We start from the raw sequence: 18,563 nt of genomic DNA on the forward strand, positions 1-18,563 counted from the left end.
AAGAGGATGGCTGAACAAGCCAGAAAACTGAGGACTGGTGACTTAAAAACACGCCGAGCAAACACTTGTAGGGAAAAAAAAGCACAAAGCATCTTCTAAAGCCGGTCAATCAAACAGCCTGGAAGTAGATTACAAGGAAGGTAATGGAAGGATGGAAACTAATCCAGGAGAGAAGCAAGCTAGAACTGAGGAGAAATTTCCTGACTGTGAGAATAATTCATCAGTGGAACTACTTGCCTCCAGAAGTTGTGAGAGGTCCGTCACTGGAGGTGTTCAAGAAGAGATTGGATAACCATTTGCCTGGAATGGTAGAGGGTCTTCTGCTTGAGCAGGGGGGGGGCGGGGTTGGACTAGATGACCTCCAAGGCCCCTTCCCTTATCTGATATTTATTTGAGAGATTTTTTGGTCAGGGACAAGAATCCTTGAGAGACCGCCTCCTGCCAATCACCTCCTCGCGACCAATTAGATCACATAGATTAGGCCTCCTCCGAATTCCATCTGCCAGTCAGTGTCGACTGGCGACTACGCGGAGGAGAGCCTTCTCTGTAGTAGCTCCGACCCTTTGGAACGATCTCCCCGTGGAGATCCGTACCCTCACCACCCTCCAGACCTTCCGCACAGCCCTTAAAATCTGGCTATCCCGTCAGGCCTGGGGCTAGATTGTAATCCGTCCCCACCCGAATGATGAATGTTGTGTTCTATTTTTAATTATGTATTGTTTTATGTCTCACTGTTGTATCCCCTTACCCCATGAGTTGTAAGCCGCCCTGAGTCCCCTCAGGGAAAAGGGCAGCCTATAAATAAATTTTCCAATCCAATCCAATCCAATCCAATCCAATCCTGTAGTCCTGTAAACAATGCTGTATTTTAAAAAAAACATCCACATATGTGCTCCTTCACCAATACAGAGACAGATTATCCGAATTGGAAGAGACCTTGGAGGTCATCTAGTCCAACCCCCCCCCAAAGCAAGACAGTTGTTTTGTCCCATTTGACAACTGGACTAGAAGACCTACAAGGTCCCTTCCCACTCTGTTAATTTGAATCTATCTAAGATGATCAAAAGCCTGGAGACTAAAACATAGGATGAATGGTTATAGGAACCAGGCATGGCTAGTCTAGTGAAGAGAAGGACCAGGGGAGACAGGAGAGCAGTCTTCCAATATTTGAGGGGCTGACACAGAGAGGAGGGGGAGTCAAGCTGTTTTCCAAGGCACCTGAAGGCCAGACAAGGAATAATGGATGGAAACTGAACCAGGAGAGATTCAACCTGGAAATAAGGAGGAATTTCCTAACAGGAAGACCAATCAACCTATGGAACAGAAGTTGCCTTCAGAAGTTGTGGGAGCTTCATCCCTGGAGGCTTTCAAGAAGAGACTGGACTGAATGGTGTAGGGTCTCCTGCTTGGGTGGGAGGTTGGACTAGATGACCTACAAGGTCCCTTCCAACTTTGCTAATCAGTTAAAGCTCTCCTTTATTTATTTATTTCCATCCCTTTCACATTTTCTCAATGCAGTGGAAATGAATTTGCTCAATAAACTAGCTTTATTATCCTATCAGGATTCTGGTGCAGCGGTCACCAGCAGGTGGTCCACGAGAAAACTTTGGTGTTTCGCAGAAAAAAATATTTGCATTTTTGATATTGCCCTAAATCAGGGGTCCTCAAATTATGCCCCCGGGATGGATACGTGCAATGAATGTTTGCTGCTGCTGCGGAGAGTCTCCCCCTTTGGGGTCTTTTTGTGCAAGTCAGAGGGAGGCAGAAATCCCGACTGGGGGTCTGCTTCAGCCTCCTGGCAAAATATTTTCTGACAACGACAAGAATCTATTAATGGAACAACTTGCCTTCAAAAGTTGCGGATGCTCCATCACGGGAGGCTTTCAAGTCCAAATTAATATGGTGTCTCCTGCTTGGGAGAGGGGTTGGACTAGATGACCTACAAGGTCCCTTCCAACTCCGTAAGGTCCTGTAAGGATCCACATTGCAGCACACTTCAAGTCTTTTCTTGGTCCTGCATTCTGGGGAATGCAAGGCAGTGACGTGTGGTGGCGTTTATGGCTGGTGAGGCAGCAATTTTTTTAGACTTGTGGACTTCAGCTCCCAGAATTCCACAGCCAGGCATGCTCAATTCTGATTTAAAGCGACAGCTTTTGTTTTTCTCCTTTGCTACATAAGTTTCCTTCTTTCTTTTTCTTTTTTTTCTCCCTTCCCCTCCTTCCTCCCTCCCTCCCTCTCCCCTCTCTCAAACACACACATACAAGTTGCACCAGTAGACGAGGCACGTCGTTCTCCTGCCTTCTCCTGTAGAGGGCGCTTTTTTAGAGACTTTTTTAAACTGTTAAGCACTAAGCAGAGTCATCCACTGTGACTCTGGAAGCAACTAGCTCAGCCTGACCTCATCTCTCGCCTTTTTCCTTTTACATTTTTATTTTTATTTTCATGATGACAGTGGTGAGGCTCTGCCTCCCCTGACTGCACATCCCTGATGCAAGGTAATTAGTTCCTTGATCAGACAGTATCCGCCTGCAAAGCTACCTCTCTATGGATATCAGTATGCAGAACAGGGGGAACCTTCAAAGCCAGCTCTCTTCCTTATGGCTGCTGAATATTTCAGGTGCGGATTCTGGAAGAGGGAGGAATTTGGGAGGGGGGGGAGACGAAGAGGCAAATATTAACCCTCCTTTTGCACGCGTGATGGTTTCCAGCAACGCCTGGAGCAGCCAAGAATCGGGCAGAGTGAATAGTAAAGCCATGTTACTCAGACTTCGAGAGGTGCAACAGACATGGCGTTAATCTATTAGTGATGAGACGAAGAGAGAGAAACCGCTAATGATCTTTCTTTGGAGGTATCGGGTAGAAAAACAGCTCCGGACCTCTTTTAAAAATGGAATTGAATTATTTGCAGCCTGCTCTTCCCTTCCCCTTCTTCCATCCCCATTTGGCAAACAGGAAGGCTTCTGTCTAAGAAGGAAACTCAGGCTGCCCAAGGACTTGCTGATTACAGTTCTGAAGAGGAATCGAATAGGATAACAGAGTTGGGAGGGACCTTGGAGGTCTTCTAGTCCAACCCCCTGTCTAGGCAGGAAACCCTACGTCACTTCAGACAAAGGGTTCTCCAACCTCTTCTTAAAAACTTCCAGTGTTGGGGCATTCACAACTTCTGGAGGCAAGTTGTTCCGCTGGTTGATTGTTCTCACTGTCAGGAAATTTCTCCTCAGTTCTAAGTTGCTTCTCTCCTGGATTAGTTTCCATCCATTGCTTCTTGTTCTACCCTCTGGTGCTTTGGAGAATAGTTTGACTCCCTCTTCTTTGGGGCAGCTCCCCCAATATTGGAAGACTGCTGTCATGTCTCCCCTGGTCCTTCTTTTCATTAAGCTAAACGTACCCATTTCCTGCAACCGATCTTCATATGTTTTAGCCTCCAGTCTCCTAATCCTCTTTGTTGCTCTTCTCTGCCCTCTTTCTAGAGTCTCCACATCTTTTCTACATTGTGGCGACCAATCCTGGCCATAAACTGTTTTAACTTCTCCCCTCAAGGTTCCGCTATAGGGCATTGCATGCCAAAACTACTAGATGCAAAGATAGTCCATTCCCTCCCCTCTGGTGCCATCACTCTGCTGAACACCTAATTCCCACAGCTTTGTGTTAGGCCTGAATTTATGGTCATCTATCTATCTATCTATCTATCTATCTATCTATCTATCTATCTATCTATCTATCTATCTATCTTTCTTTCCTTCCTTCCTTCCTTCCTTCCTTCCTTCCTTCCTTCCTTCCTTCCTTCCTTCCTTCCTTCCTTCTTTCTTTCTTTCTTTCTTTCTTTCTTTCTTTCTTTCTTTCTTTCTACGACCCCATAATCCTTGCAGGGTGGAGTCTGGGCAATTGAATGGAGCTAGCAGTGTTTTTAATGGCCTGTTGCCAATGAGGAGTTTTGTTCAGCAGATATATTCTCATTGTGCCCAGAGAGAGAGAGAGAAACATCTGCCTCTACCCAGGATCGAACTCACAGCCTCCTGATTGTGAGGCGGGAGGTCCACCTCTAGGCCACCGCGCCACTCTTTTTTGATTAACGATTCGTAACTATGATTTACGATCCACAACCTGTCGTTTTGTTATTTGTATGTAGACAAATTCCTTGTGGGTCCCATCACCCTTAGCCCATAAAGAATTCTCTTCTCTTCTACAAAGAATTCTATTAAATCCAGGGATGGTCGAATGTTATGGAATTGCATTTGCTTTCTGATTAAACAGACAAGGTTAGGTCAGTAGAAAGTGTGACGGTGATTCATCAGCTGGAAGGGTGGTGGAAAACGGGAGACCTTGGATGGGAAGATGGATGGATGGATAATTGTGAACTCTTCTCTTCCACTGTTGGAGAGGTCCCAACTGCAGTGGGATTTTAACTCATATGGTGAGAAGTGTGAATCATGGTGGGAAAAGCATTTTTTTAAAAGGAAGAGTGGGGGGGGGAAAGGAGCAATAGAAATATGAGATATTTAAGTTCTAGCAAAGCAAGACAATGTGTTGTGGCCCGCTGGTGTCCAGCAGAGCTGGCAGCAGATTCGGACAGTGAGGAGGTTGGGGAGGAAGATGGGCCAGTCCTGGAGTCTGGGGAAGGCTCTGAGGAGGGCTCTGTGTCGGAGGCAGAGAGGGGGGCAGAGCCGTATGCCAGTTATCAGCTGTCTTCGAAGTCAGACGTCACTCCACCACTGAAGCAGTTGAATGAAGAAGATAAATGCAGAATAAGAAAAAAGAATTGTTTGGGGGCGTTGGGTTTTCTCCAGAACATTGCTTCTGGTGATCCGGAGACTCTATTTATTTATCTATCTATCTATCTATCTATCTATCTATCTATCTATCTATCTATCTATCTATCTATCTATCTATCTATCTATCATCTATCTATCTATCTATCTATCTATCTATCTATCCATTTATTTATTTATTTATTTATTTATTTATTTATTTATTTATTTATTATTTTTCTTTTTTATCTTTTAATTTTTTTAAATGAAAATTTTGAAAAACAAACTTTTACAAATATTTACTTCCCCCCCCCAACCCTCCCCCCACAACCTCACCCCCCCCCCCGGCTTCCCAGAACCAATATGGGGTATAAATCTTTAACAAAAACATTCTAAGATAAACTTTAAAAAAAAGTTAATAACATCTTTCACTTGAGCTTTAACTCCTCCTTGCTAGGCTAGCTCTAAACAACTTATATCATTCCTAGTTTCTTTAGTCATAAGCTATCTGAAATTTCTTAGTCCCGTATTTATTTTGAGTATAGTCAATCCATCTTCTCCACTCCAGTTTATATCTCTCGTTTGAATGGTCCTTGAGATATGCAGATATTTTAGCCGTCTCTGCTAGGTTTGTTACTTTCAATGTCCATTCTTGAATAGCAGGCAAATCTTCCTTCTTCCAGTGTTGCGCCACCAACAGTCTAGCTGCGGTTATTAAATGCAAAATCAGGTTAATCTCTACAACTGTACAATCAGTAATTATACCTAACAAAAATAACTGAGGGGTAAACTTTATCCTTTTTTAAAGAACATTTTGCATAATCCACCATGTTTTTATCCAAAATGCTTTAACCTTTTTACAAGTCCACCATATATGAAAGTAAGTAGCATCGGAGGAGACTCTTGTTCTCTGCGAAATATATTAGCATGTCCAATTAATCATTCCCTCCCCGCCAGTTGGGTCTCACCTGTTGCTCATTTTCTGCTGCTTCCTTCTAGATTTTGCTGAATTTGTCTTCCTGGGCTTGTTCCTCACCGAGATGACTTTGAAGATGTACGGCCTGGGGCCAAGGAACTACTTCCATTCCTCGTTCAATTGCTTTGACTTTGGGGTAAGGAGAGGAGGACGCAAGGCCTCTCTTCCACGATCATGGTTTGATGCATGGTGTCCCGATAGGTCAACAGGCAGGAAGGACTGTGTCTGGATGTGGGGTCTAGATCTGGATCTTGACGGTCGGTGCAGATAGTCTGGACCAAGATCTAGATGATATAAATCTAGATTTAAATGGAACATATCTAGATCTATGTAGGTGGCATAAATTTACATCTGGTCTAGATCTTGATGGTCGACGTCTAGATGATATAGATTGAGATGGTATAAATCTGGATCTAAGTGGCACAGATCTAGATCTAGGTAGCATAAATTTAGTTCTAGATGGTCTGGATCTAACTGGCAAAGATCTAACTGGTATAAATCTGGAACTAAATGGCACAGATCTAGGAAACTGCTGGCATGTTTCCTCTTCGCACTTGGTAGACCGGGCCGAATCCACTCAGGCCGGCCCCTTACATTTTCCAGGACGGCCCCCATGGGCCAGATCTGACCACATCATGGGCCGCATCCGGCCCACGGGCCTTGTATTTGACAACCCCGTGTCAGCTGAACATGCTGCCCCAAGATTGAGGAGCCGTTTCCAAGTTCTCTTGCTCCTCTGACGCTCAGATAAAATGGGAATCTGCCTTCCACTGCTGTTTCCATGGAGATGGATCTGTTTTAAAATAGGAAAGGTGGCCACCCCGTATAGGAGTCCCTCATATTAAATTAAACTTCTTCACATTTGCAGAAGATGTTGGGTGAGCCTCTCCCATACCAGCGCTTCCTCCAAAGGGCAAATGGACTTTATTTTTTTGTGGGGGGGGGTTGTCCCTTTGAAAACATTTAGCTTCCTCAGGACTTTGTGAAGCGAAGAAGCTTCTTGGATGAGAAGCAACACATTTTCAAAAGGGGGAGAATCCTGTCAGTATAGATATATTCATGAACTGGAATAGGGCTTAGTAACAAGGTCAGCCAATGGGAGCTGAAACAGTTTGCTGGGTGGGCGTGGCCATGGAGGACGTGGCCTACTTGGCCTCCTGTACCATGGCAGGGGTGCATTTTTGTTCTTCCCAGGCTCCAAAGGCTTTTCCCGAGCCTCCTAGAAGGCGAAAATGGATCCCCCAGGCTCTGGAGGCCCTCTGGAGGCCGGAAACAGGCCTGTTTTCGGACTTCCGGTAGGCCCGTTTTTTGCCCTCCCCAGGCTCCGGAGGCTTTCCTCAAACCTCCAGGAGGGCAAAAACGTCCTCCCCAACAGGCCTCATTTCCGGACTTCTGAGCAGCCCATTTTTTGCCCTCCCAGAGCCTCCACACAGGCTCTGCACTTCATTGGCATGGTGAATAGGCCACGTGAAGACACCTGGAAGGAGCGGGATGGATTGGGCGCGGCCAGCCGGCCTTTGCAATAACCAGTTCGCCTGAACCTGTGCGAACCGGCTGAATCCCACCCCTGGTCTACATCCATGCCCGTAGAGGGAATCTAGGAGAAACTGGTTGCACCTCTCTCTTCTGCAAGATGTAGAGTTCAAAGCTGGAGCATGACGAATACCAGGGTCTTGGCCTCTGCTTCGAGTGGTTCTTGTCCGAACTGCTTCTGCAAGATTGATTACACAGACTAGGATGGGGTTACAGACATTCCAGCAAGTGAACTCTTTCCCATCAGGATCAATATTTCCCTCCCCTACGTTAAGGCAACGGTGCCCTCGTTTCCCATTTTTACCGTATTTCTGCAAACTGGTAAGCCCCCTTCTCTATTTTACAGGAGGTTGCAAATGACAGCTTACAAAGCAGTTTCCGGAAATTCTTCTCATTCCGGGTACTGAGCGATAGAAGAGGGTGCTATTTTTAGGACTGTGTCAGAAGAGCACGGGGGCATAAGTATCCCCCTCCTTCCATTTTATTCAAATATATATTGGTTTTTTTTCTTGTGTTACAGGCCTACGTCTCATAGCTGCTCTGTGATCCTAGTTTAAAAAAACAATAGATTCAAGTTAAGATAATTCCTGAGTTCACTTCTATAGTTGCAATTCAAACATAATGCACAGCCCTTGTAGTTTTGCAAAAAAAGCCCTTCCTCCTCCTCTTCTTCCCCTTCCTCCCTCTTCTTCTTCTTCTTCTTCTTCTTCTTCTTCTTCTTCTTCTTCTTCTTCTTCTTCTTCTTCTTCTTCTTCTTCTTCTTCTTCCTTCTTCTTCTTCTTCTTCCTCCTCCTCCTCCCCCTCCCCTTCTTCTTCTTTTTCCTCCTCCTCACCTCTTCCTCTTTCTCTTCCTGCTCCTCCTCCTCTTCTTTCTCTTCTCCTTTCTGCTCTTCCTCCTCCTCCCTTCTTCTTCCTCTTCCTCCTCTTCTCCTTTCTCCGTCCTCTTCCTCCTCTTCCTCCTCCTCCCCAACCTCTTCCTCCTCCTCCCTTCTTCTTCCTCCTCCTCCTTTCTTTCTCCTCTTCCTCCTCCTCCTCCCTTCTTCTTCCTCCTCCTCCTCCCCACCTCCTCCTCCTCCACCACTTCTCTTTCTTTCTCCTCTTCTTTCTTCTTCCTCCTCCTCCTCTTCCTCTCCCCTTCTTCTTTGTCTTCTTCTTCTTCATCATCATCATCATCATCATCATCATCGTATTATTATATCTCGTCCTATTTCTTTTCTGACCATCTGGGCAGAACTGGGAAATAAATCCCTCCCCCCAAGAGAACAGAATAGCAAAGATATGCCATTGTCTTAAAAAAAGTGGAGCCATGTGGAATCTGAAGAGCGTGAGGCCAGCAAAGGAACGGGAGACAACTCATTTAAACAACACCCTATCTTGTTCTCAGAACCGAAATACTTAGCACCCATCATCCTTTGCTTTCATGCAGGTGATTGTGGGAAGCATCTTTGAAGTCATCTGGGCGGTGGTGAAACCTGGCACCTCTTTTGGCATCAGTGTCCTCAGAGCTCTCCGACTGTTGAGGATTTTCAAAGTCACCAAGTAAGTTTCGGATGAATTGGCGCCGTTATCTGGCCTTGCCCCCCACCCCAGGTCTTCCCTCTGCTTGGAAAGCCCATGCTCCTAGTCCTCAGTGAGGTGCTTCTGCTGAGACTCCTTCTCGCTCGGATCCCATTTGAACTGAGCTGTTCTGCCAACTCTTTCTCCAGGTGGCTGCTTAGCTCCAGCAACTGCTTCCAATTGGGGCCCTAAAAAGCCCGGATGGGCGAGGAGTGGCTAGGAGGGGAGGGGTGAGTAGAGGCCAGCGAGACACCCCCTCGACGTGAGTGACATCGAGTTGGCTATGCCCACCCAGTCACATGACCACCTAGCCACGCCCGCCCAGCCGGTCCTTAGGCAGATCCTATTAGTGGTCCGCGGGATTTAAAATTATGAATTTAGCGGTCCCTGAGGTCCGAAATGTTGGGGACCTCTGGGCTAGAAAACTGTGTGTGCCCTCCACCTCATAGTGCTGCTGTCACCTTCACCTCCAAAGGACTGCTTCATGGCTTGTGACGGGGAAGAGTATGGTTTATGTTTTTAATGAATTATTGGGTAGAATTTTAAGTCCGCTTTTCCTCCAGGAGCTCAATCCAAGCATGCAATGTTCTCATTTTTCCTCCACAATCAACAGCCAGGAAAGTTACTGTTGGTGGTCTCCTCATTCCAGATCTCATCATTCAAGTCAGTGACTTGAATTTGACGCCCACGTCCTTGTCCAACTCCTTTAACCACGATTTCTATCCTAGCCTCTCTCTCTCTGGCTCTTCCCTTCTTCCCTGTTGCTCTAACCAGTTGCGTTATAGTTGCCTGCTTCCCAGAGTGCAAACAAGACTAAGGGATGTTTCTTCCCTGCAGACATCAGCCACACAAACACAGCCATGACTTTGCATTGTCGTCTTTCCTCTTCATTATGCAATTATTTTTGAAGTAAGAACGGCCCCGTCTTTCTGCAGCCAGCTTTCCCCCCCGCCCCCAAGGCACACAATTTGTACTCATCTGGTGTGCGTTTTCTAAACAGATTCATCTGTTTAGTGTGTGTGTGTGTGTATGCGTCTGTGTGCAATCATTCCAAGAGAGAGGCATGTTATTGTTGTTGTTTTTTTCTGTGTAAGACTGCCTCCTCCTCCTCCTCTCCACAAATATATGCAGTGTTTTCTCTCTTTAAGTCACCGGTGGTAGCAAAGATACAACACAACCAATGTTAAGGCAGGAAAGAGGAGGAAGTGTATTAAATCAAACAGGAAGGCCTTCGGGGATGACTTGACAGGAAGGGATCAGTTGCTAAAGGAGTTGCGGGGTGGTGGACAGGATGAAGCCGGAGCATCTTGGTTGCTAGGCAACCCCGTTCTGTTCTTGGAGTGCGTGTGGTACCCAACAGGCAGGAATGGAGAGACCTCGGACCTTCTCTATTTTGGGTTCAGGAGAAAATTAAGCCAGTGTTCTGACCTATTCCTTGCAGTCCTCTGGTCATTAGCGCTCTCTCTGGGAATCACTGAAACCACTTGGAGACTTATTTACCTGAATAATGCAACATGGTGTTCTGACCTAGGCTTCCCCAGCAGCACGAAGCCGAGTCCTCGTCCTGATAAACCCCTTTTATTGAATTGACAGCGAATTCCTCTCCAGCAAAGTCTTTCCTCTCCTGCAGTCTTTCAAGATAGAGTTCACCATTACTGACCTTTATCGGGCTTGGAGAGTGGCCAGGCCGATATCTTTCAGACGCCGCAATACTTGGCAAGAATGCAGGCATGAACTAATGGTCTCCTGCAAACTCCCCTCCCCTTTCGCTCCTTTTTTATTTCCCCTGGGAGGGGCCATTCACCGCCCACCTGTGGCCTTACTCCCAAGTTGACCTTGGTTCCTTAGCTGTTCCCTTCGTCTGGCAACTCTGCGCATGTGCAAATCAGGAACAGGCTCCAGTTGTTCTTCTGCCTCACTGAGGTCTGACTCTGAAGGCAGCTGATAACTGGCATAGGGCTCTGGCCCCCTCTCTGCCTCCGACACAGAGCCCTCCTCAGAGCCTTCCCTAGACTCCAGCCTGGGGAGGGCGAAAATCCCCCCCACCGTGGTGCAGGAGGCCAAGTTGGCCACGCCCACCAGGCAGAGAACTGGTTGGTAACATTTTTCAATCCCACCCCATGGTACCTGACCACAGGTAGGCGACTGATGAAGCTTTACTACCAGGCTCAGCTGGAAAAATACCTGATATGATCCTTGTCCATCCCAGGTGGTCTTCAGTCGTATGGGCGGTGATTCCCAGAATTCCTAATTCGGTTTATTTTGACATCCTAGGTACTGGAATTCTTTGAGGAACTTGGTGGTCTCCTTGCTGAACTCGATGAAGTCCATCATTAGCCTGCTGTTCCTCCTCTTCCTCTTCATTGTCGTGTTTGCCTTGCTGGGAATGCAGCTTTTTGGAGGGCAGTAAGTTGGCTTCAACAGTCTTCTCTGTCGGAGAAATCCGGCAGCAGGAAACCGATATTTCACCAACGATGGAATGTTTCCATTTTCTTTCTGTTTTCTGGCAGATGGGGTGGGCCCTCAAAGTCCTTCTGTGTTCCTTGGCGGCCTGTATATTAATACTCAGCTCTTCCTAGGTTTCACTTCAATGATGAAACACCAACCACCAACTTTGATACCTTTCCCACTGCCATTCTCACTGTGTTTCAGGTAAGCATCTTCTTCTCTTTCTCCTTCTCCTTCTCCTTCATCTTCTTCTTCCTTCTCTTTCACCTTCTCCTCCCCCTTCCCCTTCTCCTTCCTCCTCATTTTTATTCCTCTTCCTCCTCCTCTTTCATCCCCTCCTTCCTCCTCCCCTCCTCCTCCTCCTCCTCCTCCTTTGCCATTGCCTTGGGTGGTTTCTGCTCAGAGAAATTCCATATCGAAATTCTGGTTGGCTTTGTTTGAGGACTTCCTTCCTTCCTTCCTTCCTTCCTTCCTCCCTCCCTCCCTCCCTCCCTCCCTCCCTCCCTCCCTCCTGGGCTGTTGGTAAATTCTCCTTCTTCTTCTCTCCTCCTCCTCCTCCTCCTCCTCCTCCTCCTCCTCCTCCTCCTCCTCCTCCTCCTCCTCCTCCTCCTTCTTCTTCTTCTTCTTCTTCTTCTTCTTCTTCTTCTTCTTCCTCTCCTCCTCTCCTCCTCCTCCTGCTCCTGCTCCTGCTCCTGCTCCTCCTCCTCCTCCTCCTCCTCCTCCTCTTCTTCTTCTTCTTCTTCTTCTTCTTCTTCTTCTTCTTCTTCTTCTTCTTCTTCTTCTTCTTCTTCTTCTCTTCCTCCTCCTGCTCCTCGTTTGATTTGTTAACTGGTGTTGTGTTTTTGATATGTTCAATAATCAATAAACGTAGCTACTTGAAGTGCCTTTCTCCTTAATGCAAGGCAATAGATTCTTGGCAATAGGTGGCCTTTAGACTAATTTTCTGTGTTAAAATAATAATGGTTCCTCCTCCTTCTTCCTCCTTCCTTCCTTCCTTCCTTCCTCCCTCCCTCCTCCTCCGCTTCTTCTTCTTCTTCTTCCTCCTCCTCCCCCTCCCCTTCTTCTTCTTCCTCCTCCTCACCTCTTTCTCTTCCTGCTCCTCCTCCTCTTCTTTCTCTTCTCCTTTCTGCTCTTCCTCCTCCTCCCCCCTCCTCTTCCTCCTCCTCCCTTCTTCTTCCTCCTCCTCCTCTTCTCCTTTCTTCGTCGTCGTTGTCCTCCTCCTCCTCCTCCTCCTCCTCCTTTTCCTCCTCCATCTCCATTTGGGGAAATATGTGGACAATTTCATGGTTAGGCAATCCTAGCTGGCCGCAAGGAAGAAGGTCAGATATGATCCAGAACTTATGTCTCTCATAAGTTTGAAGTGGCTTCCTTAGGAAGCTCATAGATTTCCTCCGGCATCATATCCCAGCCTTTAACGTTCTGATTTTCAGTGCCACAAAAAACATTCCCCCTCACCCACCCCACATCCTCTCTGCTGTGGCACATTCTTAGCAAGGAGCCGTAACCTGTTTTCCATTTTTGCTTGAAGGGGAAAAAAATGCTTGGATGAGCATTTTTGCTCATTAAATTAATGAGAATAATAGTTTGAGGAAGGCCAGGGGGCTCATGTTGAAAAATATCAGCTACCAACTCTTTCTGCATAGCACGCTAATTGGAGCCATGAATCTTAACCAGAATGGAGAGAACTACTCGCAGCCTTGAGCTAAACAAGGAGAAGAAAGTAGAAATTTCGAAGTCTTTTGAGGGAGGATTTAGGGTCACAGACCTTAACTGGCTTGGAGAGCTGCCAGGCCGATATCTGCAGAACTTGGCCAGGAGTCTCGGAGAGTCAGGAACAAATTAAGCAAACTGATTGTCTCCTGCAAACTCCACTCCCCTTTTGCTCCTCTTTTATTTCCTCTGGGAGGGGCCATTCATCGTCCACCTGTGACCTTTCTCCCAAGTCGACTCCTGTTCTCCTGTGGTTGTAAGCCGCCCTGAGTCCCCTCAGGGAAAAGGGCGGCCTATAAATCCCAATAAACTCAAACTCAAACTCAAACTTTAGCTGTTCCCTTCATCTGGCCACTCTGTGCATGCGCACACTGGGAACAGGCTCCAGCTGTTCTTCTGCCTCACTGATGTCTGACTCTGAAGGCAGCTGATAACTGCCAGACAGCCCTGGCCCCCTCTCTGCCTCTGACACAGAGCCCTCACCAGAGCCTTCCCCAGACTCCAGGCCTGGCCCATCTTCCTCCCCAACCCTCCTCACTGTCTGAATCTGCTGCCACCTTCACTGGCCGCTGACGGGCCACAACCACATGCGTTCTTTTCTCTCACAAACCCTTTTTTTTCTTCCCTGCGTCAATGACTGTTCAGATTCTGACTGGGGAGGACTGGAACGCCGTGATGTATCAGGGCATCGAATCCCAAGGGGGCGTCCATTCTGGAATGTTCTCCTCGGTCTACTTCATCGTCCTCACCCTCTTTGGGAACTGTATCCTTTTTTTCCTGCTGGAATCTGGCTGGCTAATGGTCGTTTGATGTGGCTGCTTGGCCAGAATGTGCACATTTCGGATGTGCAACGGCTCCCTTAATGGGCAAGCAGATGAAAAGTTTACCGGGAAGCCATTAGCTAAAGTTATTGATTGATTCTGAAACGAGATTCTTTCTTTTACTTTTTCTTTTTTCTTTTTTTTCAAATTAGGCTCTTTAGCTCCTGAAATCAATGGGAGTTTTCATCCCAAGCCCAGCCCTGCATCCCCTTCCTCCGTGAATGAATGCGATCTCGATTTTATGGAATATTTAGAAAATGTGACAGGTAGTCCTCGACTTGTAACAGTTCACTTAGTGACCAAAGTTACCACGGCACTGAAAAAAGCCATTTTTCACACTTTACGACCGTTGCCACGTCCCCAAAATTCAGACGCTTGGCCAGCTGACTCGTACTTATGACGGTGGCAGAATCCCCGAGGCCACGTCGTACCCCTTTTGCGACCCTCCAACCAGCCGAGTCCGGGGGGGGAAGCCGGATTCACTTAACGATTGGGTGACTCGTTGTAACCACTGCAGCGCTCCACTTAGCAATGGCGGCACAGAAGGTCGTAAAATGGGGCAAACCTCCCTGAACGAACGCCTCCCTTGCTGATCGGTCGTAATTTGAGGACTACCCGTGCTGTCTTTGAAATGGGGAGGGAGAGAACGGGAACGGTTTGACGCCGCCCTGGAGAGGTTTAAAACGATCCCTTTGGGTGGATTTAAGAATTGAGCCTCTGTGCAAATGTGAAGCCTGCAACCTTAAAATCATGGACGATGGGAGGCATATTTTGTGTCCCCCTCCCTCCCTCCCTCCCTCCCTCCCTCCTTCCCCTGACTCAATCCTGACAAAATATATATTCCTTTCTCGATTAAGAGGGTGGACAAGAACTGGAATATTTCCCAGATTTGGGGTTAATGGGGCTGTGATTCACTGGATACTCTTGTTGTATTGTGTCCCCCCCCCTCCCCCTGATTATTATTCTAGTTATCTTAGTCCAAGCTGCCCATTTTTCTGGATTCTTAACAGTGTAATTTTTGTTTTAATGGGTTCTATAAAACCGCTCAGCATCCTCTGGAGCGGATAACGATATGAAATGAATGAAATTAAGAAAGCCGTTTTGTCATCATCCAGCGCATCAGTCTTCTGATGTGCTTATGTTCCTGGGTTTATTCCACATGGCCGTGGATATTATAGCTTTGAATCCTTCGGATGGAAACACCGCTTCATTCGTAATTCATTAACTGACAGTGAGCCAGTTTGGCCTAGTGGTTGAAGGCACCTGGCTAGAAAGCAGGAGACAGTGAGTTCTAGCCCTGCCTTAGCCATGAAAGCTGACTGGGTGACTTTGGGCCAATCAGCAGGAGACTGTGAGTTCTGGTCCCGCCTTAGCCATGAAAATTGACTGGGTGACTTTGGGCCAATCACCAAGAGACTGTGAGTTCTGGTCCCGCCTTAGCCATGAAAATTGACTGGGTGACTTTGGGTCAATCACCAAGAGACTGTGAGTTCTGGTCCCGCCTTAGCCATGAAAATTGACTGGGTGACTTTGGGCCAATCACCAGGAGACTGTGAGTTCTAGTTCTGCCTTAGCCATGAAAATTGACTGGGTGACTTTGGGCCAATCAGCAGGAGACTGTGAGTTCTAGTTCTGCCTTAGCCATGAAAATTGACTGGGTGACTTTGGGCCAATCACCAGGAGACTGTGAGTTCTAGTTCTGCCTTAGCCATGAAAATTGACTGGGTGACTTTGGGCCAATCACCAGGAGACTGTGAGTTCTGGTCCCGCCTTAGCCATGAAAATTGACTGGGTGACTTTGGGCCAATCAGCAGGAGACTGTGAGTTTTGGTCCCGCCTTAGCCATGAAAATTGACTGGGTGACTTTGGGCCAACCACCAGGAGGCTGTGAGTTCTAGTCTCGCCTTAAGCATGAAAGTCAACTGGGTGACTTTGGTCAGAACTGGCAGGCCATCAGGAGGATTCTGAGTCATCAACCTCCCCCACCCAACCCCAAGAGGGAATTTTGCAAACCTGTGGCTTTATCAGGCGCAAAAGATCAGGACCACACGTTAGTCTGTAGCTCAGAAGAATCCACTCAACTCTAGATTATTAATATATTAGTATTACTAATACTAAATATTAAATTGACGTCAAATAAGAGCAGAATTCAAAACTGGTTGGACTTGTGGCAACATAATGATTCTAAACTGATGGTGCACTTAACTCTGCCCTCAGCTCTGGCTGCTCTTCTCCTACAGGCTTTGCTTTATAATGCTAAAGTAATGAGTGGCTAAAGACACTGAGCTTGTCGACCAGAAAAATCAGCAGTTCGGTGGTTCAAATCCCTAGCGCTGCGTAACAGAGGGAGTTCCTTGTCTCAGCTTCTGCCAACCTAGCAGTTCGAAAGCACATCAAAAATGCAAGTAGAAAAATAGGAACCACCTTTGGTGGGAAGGGAACAGCTTTCCGTGTGCCTTTGGCGTTGAGTCATGCCGGCCACATGACCACGGAGATGTCTTTGGACAGCGCTGGCTCTTCGGCTTTGAGACGGAGATGAACACCGCCTCCTAGAGTCGGGAATGACTAGCACATATGTGCGAGGGGAACCTTGACCTTTTTAATGAGACTTGCAACGCACTTAATAAAATAAACTCTTCTCACCTGAGACTTCACCTTCTAAAAATACCCCCCTTCTACAGCGGAAGCTGGTTGTAGTTGGTGTTATTCTTCCTTCTTTTAATCAGAATTTAATCTACACCTATTTTTCAACCATCTTCATGCTGTTATCACTTCGTGCTGAATTTTGCTTTAGATTTCACTTGCTATTGCCAATTAACAAGGCTCGCAGAAGACTTTTCCCCCCATCACTTGTCCCCAAAACCTTTTCTGGGTGTTTCTCATCATTATCTGTTCCACCAAAACAGCAAAGAAGTTAAAAGAGTCTCGGGAGAATAAAATTCGGAGTTGGCAGCCCAACGAACCTTTCGTGCGGCTGGGTTCAGCATCGAATGTCAGTGGGAAAGCTTAACATAACGAAGCAGTGTCAAGAAAAAGTGGAATGCCAGTAAGATACACACCGAGCGTGTAGCCACAGGCGAAAATATTCAGAAGAGCAATAGTGACAAGTTCTTAACTAGACGTTTCCATTTGCCCGGAATGAGACAGCCCGGGCAAACGGTTTAGAGGAGAATGAAAAGTGCATGATGCCATCTGTTCCAATGTTATCTTCTCGCCTCCTTTCTTTCTATTGGTTTTTTTTCTAATTCAGCCAAATGCAGGTATCTTATATTTTGCTCCTTTCTGGTTGGTTTGGGAAGAAATGGCAGCTCTTATCTTTGATTTAGCGGGTTGCGTTCTTCTTGAGATCCTTAGCAGCTGAATCAGATACCCTCCTGAATGTCTTCTTGGCCATTGCTGTAGACAACCTGGCCAACGCACAAGAGTTGACCAAGGTGAGTGAGAGAGCGGGGAGGGAGGGGGAGGGAGAGACACACACAGAAGGAGAGAGGGGGGAGAGGGAGGGAAAGACAGGAGACAGAGACAGAGACACAGAGACACAGAGACACAGAGACACAAAGAGAGAAGACAAAGAGAGAGAGAGACATATGCACAGAAAAGCCAGAGAGAGAAACAGAGAGACAGAGAGGGAGACAGAGGCAGAAGGAGACAGAGACACAGAGAGAGAAGGCACACAGAGAGAGACACAGAGAAAAGACAGAAAGAGAACAGAGAGACAGAGAGGGGGGAGAGGGAGGTAGAGACAGAAGGAGAGAGAGACACAGAGAGAGAAGTCAGAGAGAGATGCACAGAAAAGACGGAGAGAGAAACAGAGAGACAGAGAGGAAGAGGGAGGGAGAGTCAGAAGGAGACAGAGAGAGACAGAGAGAAGGCACACAGAGAGAGACACAGAGAGAAAAGACAGAGAACAGACAGAGAGAGAGAAAAGGAGAGGGAGGGAGAGTCAGAAGGAGACACACAGAGAGAGAGACAGACAGAGACACACAGAGAGAGAGACAGAGAGAAAAGACAGAAAGGGAACACAGAGAGAGAGGAAGAGGGGGAGGGAGGGAGTCAGAAGGAGACACACAGAGAGAGAGACAGAGACACACAGAGAGAAGACACACAGAGAGAGACACAGAGAGAGAGACAGAGAGAGAAAAGACAGAGAGAGAACAGAGAGACACAGAGAGGGAGAGGGAGGGAGAGTCAGAAGGAGACACACAGAGAAAAGACAGAAAGAGAACAGAGAGACACAGAGAGAGAGGGAGGGAGGGAGAGACAGAAGGAGAGAGACAGACAGACAGAGAGAGGAAGAGAGAGAAGACAGAGAAATGGACACATTTCACTTCTCATCCAAGAAGCTTCTTCAATTCTGCCAGAACTGAAGAGGCTTCTTGGATGAGAAGTGAAACCTCTTCAAGGAAAAAACAACTCCAGTTCTCTTTTGGAAAAGCCCCTTCAGGCCAATCCTGACCGGAATGATTGAGAATTTCTACAGACACGAATCAAGTTTGTCTCTCTCTGCACCCTTGTTCTCCTTTGCAGGACGAAGAAGAAATGGAAGAAGCTACCAACCAAAAACTTGCCTTGCAGAAGGCGAAGGAGGTTGCAGACGTTAGCCCCCTGTCAGCCGCCAACATTTCCATCACAGCGTAAGAGTTCATGGATTTACCTACCTTAGATAGAGTAACCCTTTTCCTCCCAATTGGGGGTCCCCAAACCCCCAGTCCACGGGCTGGCACTGGACCACAGCATGCCCCAAACTGGGCCAGGCAAACCAGGAAGCCC

The 18,563-nt window shown here is 47.1% G+C and overlaps 1 protein-coding gene across 1 annotated transcript in view; it reads left to right on the forward strand.

The window, feature by feature from the left end:
- CACNA1B (calcium voltage-gated channel subunit alpha1 B) overlaps positions 1-18,563 on the forward strand; it is a 180,012-nt gene that overhangs the window by 93,755 nt on the left and 67,694 nt on the right. Inside the window, exons 16-22 of the mRNA XM_087707623.1 lie at positions 5,748-5,860; positions 8,684-8,796; positions 11,089-11,220; positions 11,394-11,466; positions 13,618-13,735; positions 17,160-17,227; positions 18,321-18,427. Of these exons, the coding sequence (XP_087563749.1) occupies positions 5,748-5,860; positions 8,684-8,796; positions 11,089-11,220; positions 11,394-11,466; positions 13,618-13,735; positions 17,160-17,227; positions 18,321-18,427 (724 nt within the window). The remainder of the gene's footprint in view (positions 1-5,747; positions 5,861-8,683; positions 8,797-11,088; positions 11,221-11,393; positions 11,467-13,617; positions 13,736-17,159; positions 17,228-18,320; positions 18,428-18,563) is intronic.

This window comes from Thamnophis sirtalis, unplaced genomic scaffold (assembly GCF_051295495.1).
Source record: "Thamnophis sirtalis isolate CommonGarterSnake01/CBP01778 unplaced genomic scaffold, rThaSir2_p1.2 scaffold_2, whole genome shotgun sequence".
NCBI classification, from domain to species: Eukaryota; Metazoa; Chordata; class Lepidosauria; order Squamata; family Natricidae; genus Thamnophis; species Thamnophis sirtalis.